We start from the raw sequence: 21,108 nt of genomic DNA on the forward strand, positions 1-21,108 counted from the left end.
GGAGGTTCCTCAAAAAACTAAAAACAGAATACCATATGACCCAGCAATCCCACTCTGTGTATTTATCCAAAAAAAAAAAAAAGTAAACACTAATGGAAATAATAATCTGCACCTCCATGTTCACTGCAGCATTATTTACAGTAGTCATGATATGGATCAACCTAAGCGTCCAACAATGGATGAATGGATAAAGAAGATGTGGTACACAAAGTAGTCCCCCCCTTATTCATAAGGGATACAATCCAAAACCCCCCAGTGGATGCCTGAAACCTTAAGTAGTACTGAACTATATATATACTGCTTTTTGCTAATCCACACAGAACTATAATAAAGCTTAATTTATAAATCATGCACAATAAGAGATTAGCAATAATAATAATAATAAAGTAGAACAATTATAATATATAGTAATGAAACTTGTGAATATGGTCTCTCTCTCAAAGTATCTTACTGTACTGTACTCATCCTTCTTGTGATGATGAGAGATAACAAAATGCCTATGTGATGAGACAAAGTGAGGTGAGTGATGCTGACACTGTGATGTAGCATTAGGCTACTACTGACCTTCTGATGATACATCAGAAGGATCATCTGTTTCTGAACTGGGTTTGACTGCAGGAATCTGAAACTGTGGAACACAAAACCCAGACGTGGGGACTACTCTCTATATAATGGAATACTATGCAGTCATAAGTCATACTATGCAGGCAAGAGAATGAAATCTTGCCATTTGTGACAACATGCATGGACCATGAAGGTATTGTGCTAAGTGAAATAAGCAGACAGAAAAAGACAAATACCATGTGATCTCATTTATATATGAAATCTAAAAAACAAACAATAAAAAAACTCATGGACATGAAGAACAGAATGGTGGTTGCCAGGGAGGAGGTGGGGTGATTTGGATGAAGAGGGTCAGGAGGTACAGACCTCCTGTTGTGAAATGAACAGGTCATGGGGATGTGCTGTGCGGCATGGTGACTCGAAGTCAATGGTATTGCAGTGCATATTTGAAGGTTGCCAGGAGAGTGGATCTTGAAAAGTTCTCATCACAAGAATGAAAATTTTTCTTTTGTAACTTTTTATGGTGACAAATGATAACTAGATCTACTGTCATTTCACAGTGCATACAACTGTCAAATCATTACATTCTGAAACGAATATAAAGTTGTATGTCAATTATACATCAATAAAAAAAATTCACCTGTTTATGCCTTAACTCCTCTTAAATTCGAAATTCCCCATTTTTCTCATTCAATCCTGTACCTCCTTCAAGACATAGTGAAAGACCAAACTTCATAAACTCGAATCTCTATTATCAGCAGATTTTCACATTCTTATTTTTTATATCATATTTACCACTGTATTGTATTTTATGTTTTCTATCTTCCCAGGAAGACAAAAGACCCCAGGGACCATTCTTTATTATGAACCCCATACACAAAGCCCAGAACAATGCTGAGCACAGGACAGACACTTTAATGGATATGGCCTTGCAAGTTTAGTTGACCTATATGAATTAGTTGGGTGGGAGAAATTTGTGAAAATGATAATGGTTTCAAGGATTTTTAAGCATATGAAACCTATGGTCTCATCGCCTCAAGTGCAACTAGATATCTACAGTCTCAAGAATATGTTTAAATTAATATAAATCTGTAAATAGTTTATATTTTATCTTTTTATGTTTAGAAGTATATTTAAATATAATTTTAAAAATAAAAGTATGTTGAATTATGTAGAGAAATTACACAAATTAAAGTCATTTTTATTGAAAGCAATATTTAAATAAAAGATTTTATATACTATGTATTAAGTTCTAGACAACATTTACAACACAGTCATCTTTAAGCAGTTAAAATTAGACTAGTTTAATTTTTTAACTTTTATCAAATCCAGAAGTGAAAATATTTAGTATATTATCAAAGATGATTAAATGCAAAACTGGATGAAATCCACTTCTTTTTTTTTTTTATTTTTTTTAATGTTTATTGTGTGTGTGAGAGAGAGAGAGAAAGAGAGAGAGCCCGCAAGCGAGCATGAGCAGGGAGGGGCAGAGGATCTGATGTGGGCTCTGTACTGACAACGGAGAGCTCAACAGGGGGCTCGAACTCAAACTGTGAGATCATGACCTGAGCCAAAGTCAGATGCTCAACTGATTGAGTCACCCAGGAGTCCCAAAATACACTTCTAAATATATGGCAAAAATATTTCATGTATACTAGTTGACAGCTTTTTCTAATATTTCCAAATTCTTAGTTTCTGTCAGAAAAAAATAAGAACTAGGGAGACCGAGAAAAATCATTCAACTGTAAAATTTGACCCAGAAAGCTCAATTATATATTTTTTAATTAAAAAAAAAAAATCTTTTTTACTTTTTTGAGAGAGAGTGCCAGCGGGGGAGGGGCAAAGGCGGCAGGGGGGGTGGGGAGGGGGGGAAGATACAGAATCTGAAGCAGGTTCCAGGCTCTGAGCTGTCAGCAAGAAGCCTGACTTGGGGCTCAAACCCACAAACCATGAGATCATGACCTGAGCTGAAGCTGGATGCTTAACCGACTGAGCCACCCAGGTGCCCCTAAAAATATTTTTTTAATGTTTATTTGTTTTTGAGAGAGAGACCACGAGCAGGGGAAGGTCAGAGACAGAGGAAGACACAGAATCCAAAGCAGGCTCCAGGCTCCGAGCTGTTAACACAGAGCCCGATGAGGGGCTCAAAATCACAGGCTGCAAGATCATGACCTGAGCCAAAGTCCGAAGCTTAACTGACTGAGCCACCCAGGTGCCCCAAAAAGTTCAATTTTAAAACACGAATATCTCAATATTGGGGAAATTCTTTTATTTGTAAGTGAATAAATTATTCAGATTGATATATACCTTTTATAAAACAAAGTACCATTGTGAATTTTCACTGAATTTTTCTTTATATTCAATGGAGGTATCAAGAGAGCTCAAAGACTATCTGTTGGATGATAGATTTCAACACTCTGCCTTTAGATAATCCCAGGAATTCAAAAGACTGGGGTGGATCAGGGGAGGTGGTGGGAAACAGTTACAGACTTGCCTACCTTTTTTCCCAACAAACAAAAGCAATGTCTGGGATGCCTGGGTGGCTCAGTCAGTTGAGTGCCTGACTTAGGGTTTGTGAGTTCGAGCCCTGCGCTGGGCTCTGTGCTGACAGCTCAGAGCCTGGAGCCTGTTTCAGATTCTGTGTCTCCCTCTCTCTGCCCCTTCCCCGCTCATGCTCTGTCTCTTTCTGTCTCTCAAAAATGAATAAACGTAAAAAAAAAAAAAAAAATTAAAAAAAAAAAAAAAAAGCAATGCCTTAAGGGTGTGTCCCGAGGCTGGTAGGCAGCTCAGCCTCCTATCTGGTCTAAATAAATAAAAAGGCAAAAAAGCAAATGTTCAGAGCAAGATCCTAGACCCCTGAAGTATTTGGAGGTTCTACATAATTAAAATTTACAAACCAGAGTTGCTAACTTTGTTAAAGACTCTTATAAGAAATAAAAAAAGAGAATTACATAAAAGGAAATACCTAAACTGCTCTAAAATGCTTCATTCTTTCAACATATATAGTATGCCTGTACTTCTTTTAGACTATAACTTATATTTTTGAGAAAAACATGGAGAGCCTTCTGCTAACAAAATTTATCATATGCACAAATGCCATGTCTCCCTTCAGAATCTACTGCAGAAACACCTACCAAACCCACAAAAGAAATCTAGGACCTGTTTTTTTTTGTTTTTTTTTTTAAATTTTTTTTTTAACATTTATTTATTTTTGAGACAGAGAGAGACAGAGCATGAACGGGGGAGGGGCAGAGAGAGAGGGAGACACAGAATCGGAAGCAGGCTCCAGGCTCTGAGCCATCAGCCCAGAGCCCGACGTGGGGCTCGAACTCGCGGACCGCGAGATCGTGACCTGAGCTGAAGTTGGACGCCTAACCGACTGAGCCACCCAGGCGCCCCTAGGACCTGTTTTTAATACCTACCCTCCGGAGGTCAAAAATATTCTGTCATCCTTGACTCTTCTTTCTTTCAAATCTCACATCTAACCTGTCAACAGCTTTTGTCGTTTCTACATCCAAACAGATGCTAAATCCAACCATTTTCCATGATTTCAAAAAAGTGAAAGCCAAGATTATCTTTTAGTCTGAGTCATTATTATTTTTTCATTGGTATGAGTTTCGCTGCCTCTTTCTATCTGGCCTCCCTCCCCCACTTTTTTAAAGATTTTTTTCAAAGCCTAAAATAAGATCCTATTACTGCAAGTACATAAAATTTAAACTTTACCTCAGTTGATATAACCATATTCCTGGGCATCTCACCTCCTATTTTTACACTAGGCAACTTTCTGGCCCTTAAATTTTCCAAGTCTATTCCCAGGTTTTGCAGTTGCTCAGTTCCTTCTACTGGAATGTTCTTGCCCTATGTCTTCATTAAGTTATCCCATTCTCATCACTCATCATTCAGGTCTCAGGCTCAATTTTACTTCTTTAAAGGTCTGTCCTAACTACCTTAGCTAAAAACTACCCACATGCCTAGAGTGACCTCGCAGTCACTATTTTGTTTTCCAGCACTTAAGTATTTTAAATTCTTTCCTCTATTCCACAGGTTCATGTCTACCTCTGCCATCACCGTGTAAATGAGACCATGGACCTGGTGTCTTTCATAGCTACATCTCTAATACTTAACCAGTAGGTATTACCTAGGTCAGTGTCTGGCACAGAGTAAGCACTTGTTAATATATATGTATATATTTTTTAATGTTTTATATTTTTGACAGAGAGAGAGAGAGAGAGCACGAGCGAACATGAGTAGGGGAGGGCCAGAGTAAGAGAGAGACAGAGAATCCGAAGCAGGCTCCAGGCTCCCAGCTGACAGCACAAAGCCCGACTCGGGCTCGAACCCACCGACCATGAGATCGTGACCTGAGCCGAAGTCGAAGTCAGCCGCTCAACCAACCCACTGACCCACCCATGCGCCCCTCATTAACATATTCTTAAGAGAAAGCAGGTGAGAGTGGGGGAGGGGCAGATAAAGGAAGGAAAGAGAATCTAAAACAGGCTCTGCATTGTCAGCAGTGTGGAGCCCCACACGGGGTTCAAACTCAAGAACTGTGAGATCATGACATGAATCAAAATCAAGAGTCAGACATTTAACCAACTGAGCCACCTGGGTACCCTGCACTTACTAACACTTTTAATGAGCTAAGACATGCCTTAACTATATATGATGAACACAATTTTTTTTCACATGCCCCTTCCCTCTTACTTTTCTATCTTCACTCCCACTTTCTTCCTGATTATTTTCCAAGAAAAATAACTCTGAAACTTCTGTATTGTAACACTGCTGCAAAGAAACAATAGTAATTTTTTTTCCCCAACTAAGGTCATTTTACCTGTTTTTACTACACATGTAAATTTAGAAGTCCTAAAAGTACCTGTATCTTAACACATCCCAAAGGAAATGTATCATCTTTTGCCACACACTTGCTTCCTGTTTCCTGTCTCAGGAATGTATGGTAGACACTGCTAGCTATCTTCCAAAATCTGTTCTTCTTTTCTTCAATGGTAGCTGCCCACCTGTAGGCCACTGCCTACCCTCACTGCAGTTGGATGTGTGTGATCACAGCACCATGTTCTCACTAAAAGAACATGATCATAAATGATAAGCACCATTCTAGGTCTGGCTCATAACATCCCTCTCTCCTTTTTTCTAGCTTCTGGTTAACAGAGGTGGTGTCAGCTTTGGAAGTCATGTGAAGAAGATGGCAGATCTTCCAACTTGGATCCCTCAATGACTATATGAAATAGTCACTACTTGATCTAATGAGATGGTTAAATACTCTTCATTGTCCACCGAGGTAAGCAATATCCATTCCTGATCATTAAGTGAGAAACACATACAAACTTCGTACTCTTCAAGCCACTGAATTTTCAGGTTCTTTTTGATGTAAAAGCTTAGCTTACCCTAACAAACCATTTATTCAGTTTCTTAAGCAGAAATCTACAGTAGAGGTACAGACAGGGATGTGTCTAAATAAACATATTCAGGGGCGCCTGGGTGGCTCAGTCAGTTAAGCGGCCGACTTCGGCTCAGGTCATGATCTCACGGTCCGTGAGTTCGAGCCCTGCGTCAGGCTCTGTGCTGACAGCTCAGACCCAGAGCCTGTTTCAGATTCTGTGTCTCCCTCTCTCTCTCTGACCCCCCCCACCCCCCCACCCCCGTTCATGCTCTGTCTCTCCCTGTCTCAAAACTAAATAAAACGTTAAAAAAATAAAAAATAAAAAATAAATAAACATATTCAACTATCAAGTTTTAACAATTTTATATCTTATGATATAATTCATCTGTTTTGCCAACATCTATGCCCATTCCCAAGTTCTAGCCATAATCATCCTACCCAGGTTTACTGCAACAGCTGACTGCCCTTGCTTCCCGACTTCCTTTCCAAATACAGTCAAAGGGACAACACAAAACGTCAATATGTTATACCTTTAACACACACACATTCTCTTCCTCCTAGAGAATATGCACATAAGGCCTATAAAAATCTTTATTACTAGGGTGCCTAGGTGGCTCAGTTGGTTAGGTGGCCGACTTCGGCTCAGGTCATGATCTCATGATTCACGAGGTCGAGTCCCATGTCGGGCTCTGCGCTGACAGCCCAGAGCCTGGAGCCTGCTTCCAATTCTGCGTTTCCGTCTCTCTCTGCCCTTCATGCTCTGTCTGTCTCTCTCTCAAAAATAAAAAAAACATTAAAAAAAAAAATTTACTACTTGGTTCTTGTTTCAAGCACACTGAACCATCAGGTCCTGAGAAGGCTGAGCAAATGTTCATTTTCTAGAGCTAGGAGATAAGCCAGGGAGAGAGCAGAGCTAGCAAGACAACTTTTAAGATGGTGGTGCTATAATTATGTTTTAAATGTTTGTGATAAACATTTTTTAAATAAACATTTTAAATAAGCTTTTCAATAAACTAGTTTTAAAATGTTTAGAAGTTAATATTGACAAAAGACAAAATGATTGTTTAAAAGTTAAGAAAAAACTTACATGATTTATTCAAGTATTCTGCAAATCAGGTGTCCCACCTCACTTTCTACCTTAGTGTCTAATAAGAAGGAAGCAAATATTGAGAAAGTATGCAGACAGACTTTTAATCATAAAAGCAAATACCAAGATAGATGGAGTTGGCAAATAAGGCCAATTTCAAATTACCTAATTCACTAATTTAAATGATATTTATTTATTTATGAGAGAGAGCGCGAGCACACGCACAAGTGAACAAGCAGGGGAGGGCAGAGGGAGAGGGAGAGAGAGAATTTCAAGCAGCCTCCAGGCTCAGCATAGAGCCCGACTTGGGGCTTGATCTCACAACTGTGAGAACACGACCTAAACCAAAATCAAAAGTCTAATGCTTTTGATTATATACTGTGAATATATGTGTATATATGTATGTATGTGTATGTGTATATATGAATGTATGTGTATATATGTATACACACATATATAAAATATATAAAGTACTATGCACAAATGCTAGTTAAGTTTGTTCCTTCTTTATATATATATGTATTTATGTTGAGAGAGTGAGCAAGTACACAAGCAGGGGAAGGGCAGAGAAAGAGGGAGAGAGAGAACCCCAGCAGCCTCCACACTGTCAGCGAGGAGCCCAATGTGGAGCCCGAACTCATGAAGTGTGAGATAACGACCTGAGCCTAAATCAAGAGTTGGACCTTAACCAACTGAGCAACCCAAGGGGTCCCTGTTCCTTCTTTATAAACAAGTATTTACTGACACTCTGTACTAAGCACCAAGAGATGGCTAGACCAAAGAGCCAACCAACCAAGTAGTTGTTTAAAGCCTTGAAGTCTGGTGGTAATATAGATATAAATTACAATAATATACTTTAAGTACTACATAAAATAATGAAAAATGTACTCTGGATACATAAAGGAAGATGTGACCAATAATGACTGTAGGATTCAGGGTAAATTTTTCAAAAAAACAAACGTCAGACTCAGATAATGGAAAGTATAATTCCATACAAAGGAAACAACTTATGTAGACTCACAAAGGCATTCAAGAGCTTAACCTGTTTAAGGGAACTACAAAGAGTTGACATTGCTATTATCTGGGGGGCAGGGGACAGCAGTTGATACGAATGGCAGAAGGAAAAGAATGTTAGGGAAACAGCCCAGAGCAAAAAAAACCAATACAATTCTACTTACAGTGGTCTATAGGAGACATATCTATATGTGAGAGTGACTGATAACCTTCAACTAAAATGGGGAATAAAGGAAAAGAGCAAACTTTTTTTCTGGAAATACGAAGACAGGCTTTGTACAGTATGTTTAATTTAAAGCACCTACACCACCTAGGTGGAGTTGTGCAGTTATGTCCAGTACAGGTTTAGAGATCAAAAGAAAGATCAAGAGAAAGAAAGAGAAATTTGTAAATCTTCAGCATTGAGGGAATACATGAAATTTACCCTACATGAAGAGGGGGAACACCATACTCCAGATAAACTGCCTTTCCCATTTTATATGCTCAAAAATGTAAGCTACTCCATTAGGGCCAAAGGAAGTACAATTTAATCTGGATCATATGGTTAGGTTAGTAATCTATTTTTTTTTTTTTTTTAACGTTTTTATTTATTTTTGGGACAGAGAGAGACAGAGCATGAACGGGGGAGGGGCAGAGAGAGGGAGACACAGAATCGGAAACAGGCTCCAGGCTCTGAGCCATCAGCCCAGAGCCTGATGCGGGGCTCGAACTCACGGACCGCGAGATCGTGACCTGGCTGAAGTCGGACGCTTAACCGACTGCGCCACCCAGGCGCCCCTAGGTTAGTAATCTAAATGAGATTTCCATTCCTAAAGCTTGTTTAGCCACATTTTTTATTGTTATTAATATGTTATTAGCCATCTTTTTATTACTATGGTTCTAATATTGGCCCAGGATCTCCCAGAAGTACTCTGTATTATCTGTAGTCCCCAGAGCTCCCTGCACTAATCTCTATCAGGAGGGTCCTCCAGATCAGAATGCTGGTCTCTTGGATCAGAATTAATCAAGCAGTTAGTGTGAATGTGTTTTACAGTTTAGGGCATAAAAAAAAACATAAAAGTTTAAAATATGGTCTCTGTCTTTAAGATGACTACAATTCTAGCTTGACTGAAAAGACAAGAACACAAGTAATATGTCCTGAATATAAATTCATCTAGTCCTTGGACAAGCTGCAAGAAGTAATACTTTCTCCCTTTCCCACTGATACTTAGCTTTGGAAAAATTTAATTTTGCTTTTAATGGCAATTTTATGAAAAGCCACTAGATGGTGATATTACCTTTAAAAATGTTTAAGAAACTTTTATTTTGATTACGCTAACTCTTAGAACCATAAAAGATAGGTTTTTCAATATACTTTAAATAAGGATTTTAGAGATTTTAAATCTTTCATCTTGGGGCACCTGGGTGGCCCAGCCGATTAAGCGTTTGGGTGTTGGTTTTGGCTCAGGTCATGATCTCACAGTTTGTGAGTTTGAGGCACACATCAGGCTCTGTGCTGACACCGTGAAGCCTGCTTGGGATTTTCTCTCTCTCTCTCTCTCTCTCTCTCTCTCTCTCTCTCTGCCTCTCCCCTGCTCACTTGCACGCGTGCGTTCTCTCTGTCTCTCTCTAAATAAACTTAAAAAAATTTAATAAAACAAAATCTTTCATCTTAAAGTTGTGAATAATGAAATATAGAGAGATTAAGTGACCTGCCCAAGATTAACTTCTTAAATAAATGGAAATGCCAGGACTAGAACCAAAGTTTTCCTGATGCACATATTTATTCATATGGGATAGTCACATAAAGAGAAAAAGATATCCCATCATTTGGGAAAGCAATGGAGCAATGACTTGGTAAAATAAAAACTCAGAAGTGGGTATATTACCATGGCTAAAAGTTTCAGGAAAAGTTGATCTTAAAATAGCTACTGAAAAAAATGAATGGGTGTAAAGAAATGGGCAAAACCCTCTGTCCTCAAGTTCTGTATTTCCCAAAAGGAGAAAAGGATTTTTCAAGTTTAAAGGAATCATTTTCACCCTAATTTTAACTCAGTGGTTCTTTCTTCTACTGTAGCACACGTGACAGAGGAGATCCACAATGGTCACATCACCTCCCATGTTCAATTCCTAAGTACTAGAGAGAATTCCATCCAGTTCTCCAAATTCAAAAAAGATATCGGAAACCAAGTGAGTGAGAATGTAGTTGAAGCTATTACAGTGGTAAGCTGAAATGTGCTCAATTTCTGAACAAAAAAACCTTGCAATAATTTCTTAAACACTTCAGTTATTCTATCTGTAATAGCTAGTTACTTAGAAAACACTTCAAAGTGATTTAACATTTGGATGAGTGTTATTACTGTAAAGCCTTACTTTTATTCCTGCTTATAAAAACAAAGAAGTATGAATGGAATATCATGGTATGTTTATTTTAAAAAATATCTAGAAAAGTTGGAACAATAGTAAATCTGCTAAAGGCAGTATGTTAGAAACTGGTAGGTTATTAAAATTTACTATAACAATATATATATTTTAAAGTCATTCCATTAAAATTAAGCCTACTCTGATCTTAAATTGGAATTATTCAAATCTGAAAAAGAAAAGTTGTAAGGGAGTACATAAGCCCCTGAAAAACTTTGCTTACAAAACAAAATAATACACCAAAAGGTTTTATCTTACGAAAATTGGGTAAGCAGAAACATTTACTACACATTACCTGAAGATGCAAATTTTAAACTTCCTACCTTTCTAAGCTCAAAATTCCTGTATCAATTCAGTACAGCAATGGGGACCCTGGCTCAGTGAACACACCACACCCTTGGCACTCCCCTGAAACCCAACACTCCATTTAAAAAAAATTTTTTTTAACGTTTATTTTTTAGAGAGAGAGAGAGAGAGAGAAAGAGAGAGAGAGAGAGAGAGAGAGAGAAAGAGAGAGAGAGAGAGAATATGAGCAGGGGAGGGGCAGAGAGAGAGAGACACAGAATCTGAAGCAGGCTCCAGGCTCTGAGCTGTCAGCACAGAGCCCGACGCAGGGGTTGAACGTATGAGCAGCTGTGAGATCATGACCTGAACTGAAGTCGGACACTTAACCGACTGAGCCACCCAGGCACCCCCCAACACTCCATTTTTAAAAGGTAAAATAAATTAGAAAATGTATTTTGATAGGTAAAACTTGACTTTACAGTCAGTTTTTCTGGAACATATCTATTCTAATGTGAATAAATATCAACATAAAATGAATTATACAGTGGAACTTTCTCACAATAGTTTGTTTAAATAAAAGATTCTAGTGAGTTTACAACAAACATATAACTATATATAAAATTTGAGGTTTTTTTAAAAAAAGGAAGTCCAAATTAATAACTAAAACAAACTTTATGAGCTTAAACATACAGTATAAAAAGCATATACTATACTAAGATTTTTCACTAAACATGAAAATAAGACGAAAAATGGTAATTTAGCTGTTCTCCATCTCTACTGAAACCTAACATGAAATCAAGAAGAAAGGGATTTACATTTAAGTTTGACAAAAACATATACCTGTATTAAGAAAGGATGATTGAAACTACAGTGAAATCTCAAAAAACCAGCTAAGAGGACAGAATCTTTAATTAAATAGAACTTCCCCATAAAGAATAGTCAACAAAATTTAGTTACTCAAAAAATATACTCCCAAGAGAAGTTTTGGATTAAGTGCATATTTGGCCAGTTTATTTTTTTCTTCAATTTCTACCAAGAGGCACTATTATAGGTGATAGAAAAAATAGAAAATTGGGAGTTGGAAACTGAACTACATATACTCTGGACTCTGCCAACAAATATTTTTTTATCTTTAACTCAACCCTTTCTAGGGCTCAGTTTTCTCAAACGCAAGATGAGGGTTACAGCTTTTAAGGCTTTAGAAAAGTTTCAAACTTAAAAAAAATAAATCCTACGACTCTTTCTTAAAATATTAATTAGAAGTATGGAATGTAAAACAACAAAAGCCAAAAAGCTCTGCCTTTTTAAAGTAGGTCTGTAACAACTGGTCCATACCATAGTTTCTGAGGGATTTAATGAATTCTGATGGGTCCAAAACACACCATTTAAAAAACTCTCCACACTAAACAATGAAAATAATTTTCAGAATGACATAACAGACACTGCAAGATTCAAAAAGAAATAAATTTTCACTGTAAAAAATTCAAAAAGGATTTTTTTCAACCGACCAGAAACTGGCCAACATTCAGTGAAAGTACCTATTTCTGAGAATTCTAATTAACTTTTGTATCATGATTAAATTATAGTTGCACTAAAGAAATTACAGAATTGTCAAGCATAAAGTATTTCAGAATATATATCTGGAAATAAAGAAACAGTGCTGTTTGATAGGAAAGAAATAGACCAAACTAGAGATAGATTAAACCCAATTAATTCCATAGAATATTTATATAAAATTCACTACTTCACAAAAATAATTTATTTTGAAATTCCATATTAGTTTTCTTCTTTTTTTAAGATTTTCTTTTTAAGTAATCTCTGTACCCAGTGTGGGCTTAAACTTACAACCCCGAGATCAAGAATCCCATGCTCCACCCACTGAGCCAGCCAGACTCCCACATATTAGTTCTAATGAGGCAAGTCCTATTCACTACCACCAGGCCCAAAGGAGCCAAAATGGGATACACGTCCCAAGTGCAGCCAGGGAAGCTCCATACAGAGAAGAGTTATACAATGGAACTTTCTCACAATAGTTTAAATAAAAGGTTCTAGAGAGTTTACAACAAACATAACTATAGGTAAAACTTGAGGTTTTAAAAAAAGGAATCCAAATTAATAACTAAAACAAAATTTGTGAGCTTAAACATGCAGTATAAAAAAAGCACATACTGTACTAATATTTTTCACTAAACACAAAAATCACCAACATCTTAATATCTGGATCTGCACTTAAGATACATTTAAAACGACACATTTAAAAAAAAAATTTTATTTACCTCTAAAGTGCCAAAAAACAATTATTTTTAAATTGAGATAAATACATAAAATTTGTAATTAAAACAGTCAATCCCAATATGGTATAAAATTATATTATTTCATGTATTTAACAATGAAAAGTATAGTATATTTCCCTTTTCTTAAAAAAGTTTATTTCTTAAGAAAAAATAAACTATCAATAAGCTGTCCTTAAAACTGGTCTCTATTGTCTATAATATTCATTTGAAAATACTCTTACCTTTCTTCTGAGCTATACAATCGAGCAAGTCCAAAATCTGCAAGTTTTATTTGCCCTCTGGTGGAAGACAAAATGAACATAAACTATTAGTCTACTCTGAAATCATACATATTTGTACGTATTCATAGATATCTAAGCCTATCATACACATTCATATTCTATTCCTAGAACTAATAAAAAATACTTATATAAACTTTAACATTGATCACACAGCAGTACCCCAAGTCCTATAAGGAAAGGTAAACAGATAAACAAGTAAAAACAACAACAAACAAACAGTACTTTTCCTTTGACAATTTCAGCTACTATTATTCTAGTACCACCACCACAACTATTACTATTATTGTACTAGTATTAACAGTATTTTAGTATTAGTTCCTATTTAGACAAGTACACTTCAATGAAAATAAAATGAGATTATTGTTGCTACTCAGTATTAAGACATATTACTTGTTCAAATCAAATCAGTAAAGCATGAGAATGAAATCGTATCATTTTAAATTTATGTTTAATTTTCCAATTCTTAGAGGGGCTAGGTACATAGAACCCTTTCTAGTAACTAAAATCAGAACCAGGCATATCTCACTTAAACTAACAAGGAGTACTACTTAGAAAAGAATTATCAGAGCTCAGGTTATGCTGTCAGTAAAATGTTTAACATAAACTTTAAATATCTACGTGTGTGTGTATAAGTATATATGTGTGTGTGTGTCTGTGTATACACACTTCAAAAAAAGTTCACTTTAAAACTGTGATACTGGTGTAAAACAAATTCTAAATTTAAAAAAATTCTTAGAACTATTCTTACCCTAAGGCTGAAATCATTATTAATTATAAGAATATCCATTCACATTATCTGGAAAAATATCAAATAAGAAAATTGATTAAGTATTATTTTATGTACACTAAAAACTATTATCGGAAATTAACCAAAGTGTATTTAACACATGTTCAGATGCAGTTCTGGCAGTAATAACACTGATTATGTTATAACAGCTTGAGCAATAAATGTTAAATCTTTTTAACAGAATCAAAGTATACATTATATAATACTCATTTGAAACACATATATCAGACTCATACCATACCTATTATTTAGAAGAATATTTGAACATTTAATATCTCTATGCAAAAAGTTCTTCTTATGACAATAATCCAGGCCTTCCATAAGCTGTCTCATAAATGACTTTATGTGATTTTCATTAAAATGAACCAAGCCTGATTCCAGTAGTCCCATCAGATCATGGTCCATATATTCAAACACCAGATAAAATGCACCTAAGAACAAGAATAGTTAACACATTAAAATTTTTATTCTCATAAGACTTTTCTATAGGCTAAAAATTTAAAAAAAAAATGCTGTGAAGAAAATTATCTCTTGAAAAGAAGTCCTACTTTGTGACTTCAATAACATTCATCTTTCTCTCTGAATTTAAAATCAATAAAAACGTCCCAAGGAAACAGAAAACTGTTAAGATATGGAAATCAACCCTACAGTGCATAGCTTCTGGGCATGATTAATGTAAAATAAATTAACTGTTTTATACACTGAACAAATTGTCTCTCAGCAGAAGCTGAATAAAATCAGTACAGTTCATCAAAGAAAATTTAAAAGTGTTAAAAGAACTGTATTTAATAAGAAAAGTATCTGAGCCCAGTTTGACTTTAGATGATTTCTATTAAGCCTTCAATAAACATATAATTTAATTCTGTTTGTACATCTCCAGAGCATTTGAAAGCACACAAATTACAACTTTATTTTATAAAACCAACTTAATCTTGCTACCAAAACCTAAAATAGCACATAGCACATACATAACAACTGTACTTATAAGAGATCCAAAAACCCTAACTGAAGCTTGTAGAAATTGAATCCAAAGCTGTATCTAAAAATATTCATGGAAAAGCTGACAAAATTCAATATATTTATCAAAGAAAATAAGCTATCAATATGCCAAAAAAAGTCATCTGAAGAAAGTTAACAATCAGTTCCTAACTAAAAACAGAGCCAAGATCTTACTTATAGTAAACTTAAAAAAATAATACTCTTAAAAGTTGGGGATGAAGGAGTGAACTTGTGATGAGCATCGGGTGTTCTATGTAAGTGCCAAGTCACTAAACTGTACACCAGAAACTAACGTTACACTCTATGTTAACTAACTGGGATGTAAATAAAAATTGAAAAACAAGTTTATGATGGTACCCTTCTCTCAAACCAACAACCAAGTCATATTTAGCAGTAAAATGCTTGGTGTTATAAACAAGAAAAAACATTAATTATTACTAACTGCTGTAGAAGTTAGTAAGTAAAATTAGAGACAATGTATAAACACTGAAAGGAAGAAAAACAGAATTACTGGTAGACGACTATTTTCCTTGAAAATCCAATAGAATAAAAAGAGACTACCTGAGTTAGAGAAAATCATATACAAAAAGCAAAAGGTGCATTCATATATGCAAGTAACAACTTATTAGAAAATAAAATTTACACGACTCCACAGAAGAAACATTACTACAAATGACCAGGAAAATAAACTTTAACAATAAAACCATACAAATTCATTACGAAATACCAAACTATAAAATTCTGTACTATAAAATGGTTTCAATAAAAGAGCCAAGGATTTGTTTCTATTTTCTCTTGCTAAGAAGATACTTAACTTCACAAAATAATGCTAAAATTCACCTTAAAGAAAACAAGAACCAAAGTACCAGCCAAAATGTTTCTGAAAATGAACATCTGCCCTACCAGAGATTTCATATAACCTGTAGGGACAGAGAAGTGTTATATAATATACACCAGAAAATAAAGCGTCAATATACATCTAATAATTATGAAAGCAAGCATTTTAAGTCAGTGAAGAAAAAACAAGGTGAAGCTGGTATTGGAACAAATACCATAACCCCACAGGAAGATGGGTGAGTTACACCAAAGACAAAACACAACCCCATAAAAAAAACCAACAGATTTCACTAAATAAAAATTTAGAATCATGTACATAAGTAAACAATATGAAAGGTAAAGGCAAGGGGTGACTGGGTGGCTCAGTCGGTTAAGCGTCCGACTCTTGATTTTGGCTCAGGTCATGATCTCACAGTTCGTGGGGTCAAGCCCCACTGAGAGCACAGAGCCTGCTTGGGATTCTCTCTTTTCTTCTCTCTGCCCCTCCCCTGCTTGTGCACGTGTGCGCTTTCTCTCTCTCTCAAAAATAAATAATAAATAAACTTTAAAATACAATTTAAAAAAGGCAGATAAAGGCAAATGGCAAACTGGAGAAATATATTTGCTACAAAACAGATTAATATCCTTAATATAAAACAAAGTCTTACAAATTCCTTAATATAAAACAAAGTCTTACAAATCAGTACGTTAGAAGACCAATCCCATAATAGAAGATGATAAATAAAATGAACTGTCAATATGCAAAAGATGCTTATATCCAAACACACATTTCACTATCAATCAAAATATACAAAGCAATATACCACTTTTAACTGAAGGGTTACCTAAAGGATTTTAACTAAAGGGATTTCAAAAGAAAGACAATAAATACACAGTATTAACAAAGGCCTCATGAGGTAAATAGACACTGTTATGTAGTATCAGTAAATTAGAAGATTCATAAAATATAAATAGGCAATATACACCAAAGCTTTAAAAATTACATACCCTTTTACAGAGCAAGTGCATTTATAGATATTCAGCAAAAGGAAATAAAGATTGCAAAGATTTAGCTATAAGCATGTTCACTAAAAGCAATAGTGCAATAAAATATTTAAAGGCAAAACAATAGGCAAACAAAAAACAAACAAAAAACTGGCTTATTATGGTACATCTATACCATACCATGTGCTTTGAAAATTATTGTAGAGGTACAATACTGATGTGGAAACATATTAATGATGTTAAGATAAAGTAAGTAGATTATAAAATAGTATGTATTTGACAGATTAATCTTTGATGACATTAAATAACACAGTTAGAGAAAGTATTTAGAATGTGCATGGTGTTATACAGTTGCCACAAGCCACATGTGGCTATTCAACACTTGAAATCTGGCTAGACTGAATGTGCTGGAAGTATAAAATGTATAACAGATTTCCAAGACTTACTACAAACCAACAAAAAGAATATAAAATACTTTAATAATCTGATATACCAATCACATTCTGAAATAATCTACTTGATACACTGGGTTAAATAAAAATATTATTTAAACAGACTGATTTTTTAAAATGAGGCTAACAGATAATTTTAAATTAAAATATAACGGCTTGCATTCTATTTCTATTAGAATTGAATTACAGGTGTAAGAATTAAAACGAAAACTATCTCTCTATACAGATGAAATGATCTTTTGCTCCCTGCAAAAGACATAAACATCCAATGAGAAAATTATTAAAAACAGTAACACATTTAAAAAAAACAGCAGAAATAAAACACAAAGGAGTCACTAACGTAACTACCAGTTAAAAGACAAAATGGAAGGCTCTGTTTCTAATAAAAGATTAATTTTTTTTAATTTAAGGAATGTGCCAAATCCTTCAAAGATAAACTTGTAAGACTCTTACGAGACAAAACTATACACACAAAAAGTGCATACAGTCTTAGATAGGAAGGCTCAACATGAAAAAGATGTCAATTCCCCCTAAGTAATTTATAAATTAATCACAAGCTCAATTTTTTAAAATAGTTTTTCTTCCCTACAATTAAACATAAAGTTGATGTTATATCCACATAGAAAAATATAAGAATAGCAATGAAAACATCTAAAAGGGGATCTGGGCATGAGGCTCTACCAGATATAAAGACAGTGCTAATATCTATAACTAGAAAGTGTAATATTTGCAAGTAAACATGAAATAAAGCAGAAATCCAGAAATCTATTACCCAAGCACATATGAAACTTTAATATGTGATAAAGATGGTGTATCATTTCAATAGGGAAAAATATGGATTTATTGACAATATTTGAGCAATTGAAATAGACAGAAACAGATAAAACTGGTCTTTTCCTCACAACATATACCAGCATAAAAAGCAAACGAAGAAGTGCTAAATATAAAAAATAAAATCATGAGAACACTTAAAAAAAAAAAAACAAAAACAAAAACCATGAGTTTCTTTCTAACTTCAGAATGAGGAAAACTTTCCTAACTAGGAATCAAATCAAGAAGGAATGAGAGGGAAAACACTTCCATGATGTGACTATGTAAAAATAAAAATCTATTGCATGGCTAAAAACACTACAAGCAAATTTAGAAGAGTTAAGCAAACTGGAAAATATTCAATTGTAACTTATATTCCAGGCAATTTATTAATATCCATTATAAAAAGTCCCTCTAAGTCGGAAAGAAAAAGATTAACAACCTTAAGAAAAGTAGGCAAAAAAAAGATACCCCCCCCCAAAAAAAAACAAAAAAACCCACAACCATCAAAAAACCAGTATAGCAAATTGCCATTCCATCAATGGAAAGTTGCTTAACCTCGCCCAGAATAAAAATTTATTTTTTCAAACTGAAAGCTCACCACAATAACAAACTGACAACAACCCTAAAGTATGACACCAGACTCTACTGCAAAGCTTGTAAGGAACACTCTCTCGGACATGCTAGGAATCTGTTAATATCTAATTTAATCATATTTAGCATTTCCCTTTGACTTATAACAAACCCAATTCTAGGAACCTGTCCCAAAATTCACTGACAAAAATGCTAAATGATGTAGGCACAGAGCTACTCAATGCAGCATTATTTCTAACAGTAAAAGACTGAAAACAATGTAAATGTCGACCAGCAGGAGACTGACCAAATAAACTGTACATCTGCATGGTGGAGTGCTGTGTAGCCATAAAAAGAGGTGATGACAATCTCTACCACTATGGAGGAAAGAACCAGGCACAGGAGATCATTTACTATTATGCTCCTATTTATACAAAGAGAGGAGGGTGAATATGTAGAAAAGAAACTGAAATGAATTAAACTTTAAAAACAAAAACATAACAGTTACCCATGGGAAAGGGACAGAATGAGAAAAAGAGAAATGCGAGTGAGCCTATTCTGAATGTGCCCTGTTTTAAAGTTGTGAGTTTAGAGTCATGTAATGTTTTACATGATAAATATACATCATTAACCAAAAAGGGTAAGACAGTATTTCCATAAAAGATCAGAAACAGATGAACCTAAACGTGTATCAAACTGCCTGCAGGTCTGTATCATAGTATTTTGACTAAATATCCCTAGTGGGGTATAGTCTAGGAACAAAAAGAAACATTAAGAAATCTAAAACTTTATTCAGTGTTCTTCTTAGTAACTAATATTAGCATTGTTATCTTGAAATTATGTGTATATTGTAGGACTAGGTTAGTTCCTTGGGAATTAAGATTTTTAATATAAAACAAAGAAAAGTATAAGATCAAACAAATATAAACCTTATTCTTTTAAATTAAAATTATCTACAGTAAGGGCACCTGGCTGGCTCAGTTGCTAGAGCATGTGACTCTTGATCTCAGGGTCATGGGTTCAAGTACCACGCTGGCTACGGAGCCTACTTAGAATAAAAAATAAGTAAATGAATTTCTTTAAAAACAAATCATCTATGGGTAGTCAGCCTCCAACATGGTCCCCAACAATTCTATGTCCAGGTATCTATGCCCTCCCACAATGGTTCCAGGGCAGCCTGTGTGACCAAAGGAATACGGCGGAGGTGATAATATCAATGACTGCCAAGGCAAGATCGTATATAGTCATTGCAAGTTCTATTTTACCTTCTCGAATAACTTGCCCTGGGAGAAGACAGCCATGAAGCTATCAGATAGTCAAGCAACTCTACTGAAAGGCCCATGTAAAGAACTGAGACCACCCACCAACCGTGGAACTACACCTTGCCAGCCATTTGAGGGAAGTTGATTCCCAACTCCAGTCAAGCCTTCTAGTGACTACAGCCCTAGTCAACACCTCACTGCAACCTCATGAGAGAACGTGAGCCAAAAGTACCCAGCGAAGATGCTCCCAAATCCCTGCCCATAGAAACCATAAGAGATAATAGCTTCCAACATCATCTTTTAAGCACAACTGCCAAAGAATTAAGCTTATCTCTAAAATAAGCATCTAGATCTAATTACCATTTATAGCAAATATGAGAGTTAGAAGAACAATCCAAAAACACCAAAAGGAAGCATTTAGCCAAATCCAAAATGTGGTCTAATCTTCAGTAAATAAATGGAATGAAATTTTTGAAACGTAAGAGCAGATAATTAACCACATACAATGTAGATCTTGTTTGCATCCAGATTTCAACAAAGCCCTCATAAAAAGTATTTCTGAGACAACTTGGTAAATGTTAATATCAACTATTAGAATATATTATAAATTATATAAATATTATATAAATATTATAAAAAACTGCTTCTTCTCTTTTTTAAAATAACCACAACTTCATTATATACTATAGGCGGAGGATTAATCAAGTATTTATGTTTACAATATGATGCCTAAGACTCACTTAAAAATAATCCAGGCATAATAAAAACAGGTAGGGAGAGAAATGAAACAAGATTAGCAAAATGTGATAATGGCTAAATGTGAGAAATGGCAACAATGGGTTTCATCATACTGTCTTAAGTATGTTTGAGTAGTTCAATAATACTATTTCACTAATACTGAATTGTTTTAAATGTTTGCAACAAAAATGAATAAAAATTTTAGTAGGTTTTCAAGGTATCCTGAATTAAGAGATAGAATGTTCCCATATCAAAATGTTTCAAAAGTTCCAACTTTCAAACTGGGTCATGAAATCAATTTAGTAAGTCATAAGCATTTATTTTTATTTTTAAAATTTATTTT

At 34.9% G+C, this 21,108-nt stretch overlaps 1 protein-coding gene across 4 annotated transcripts in view; it reads right to left on the reverse strand.

The window, feature by feature from the left end:
* CDK13 (cyclin dependent kinase 13) overlaps positions 1–21,108 on the reverse strand; it is a 129,975-nt gene that overhangs the window by 28,595 nt on the left and 80,272 nt on the right. For all 4 annotated transcript variants that reach the window (XM_045494356.1, XM_045494354.1, XM_045494355.1 and 1 more), the window contains exons 6-7: positions 14,352–14,541; positions 13,264–13,320 (exon numbers count right to left, since the gene is read on the reverse strand). In XM_045494356.1, the coding sequence (XP_045350312.1) occupies positions 13,264–13,320; positions 14,352–14,541 (247 nt within the window). The remainder of the gene's footprint in view (positions 1–13,263; positions 13,321–14,351; positions 14,542–21,108) is intronic.

The sequence above is a fragment of the Leopardus geoffroyi genome, chromosome A2 (genome assembly GCF_018350155.1).
Source record: "Leopardus geoffroyi isolate Oge1 chromosome A2, O.geoffroyi_Oge1_pat1.0, whole genome shotgun sequence".
In the NCBI taxonomy this organism is placed as follows: Eukaryota; Metazoa; Chordata; class Mammalia; order Carnivora; family Felidae; genus Leopardus; species Leopardus geoffroyi.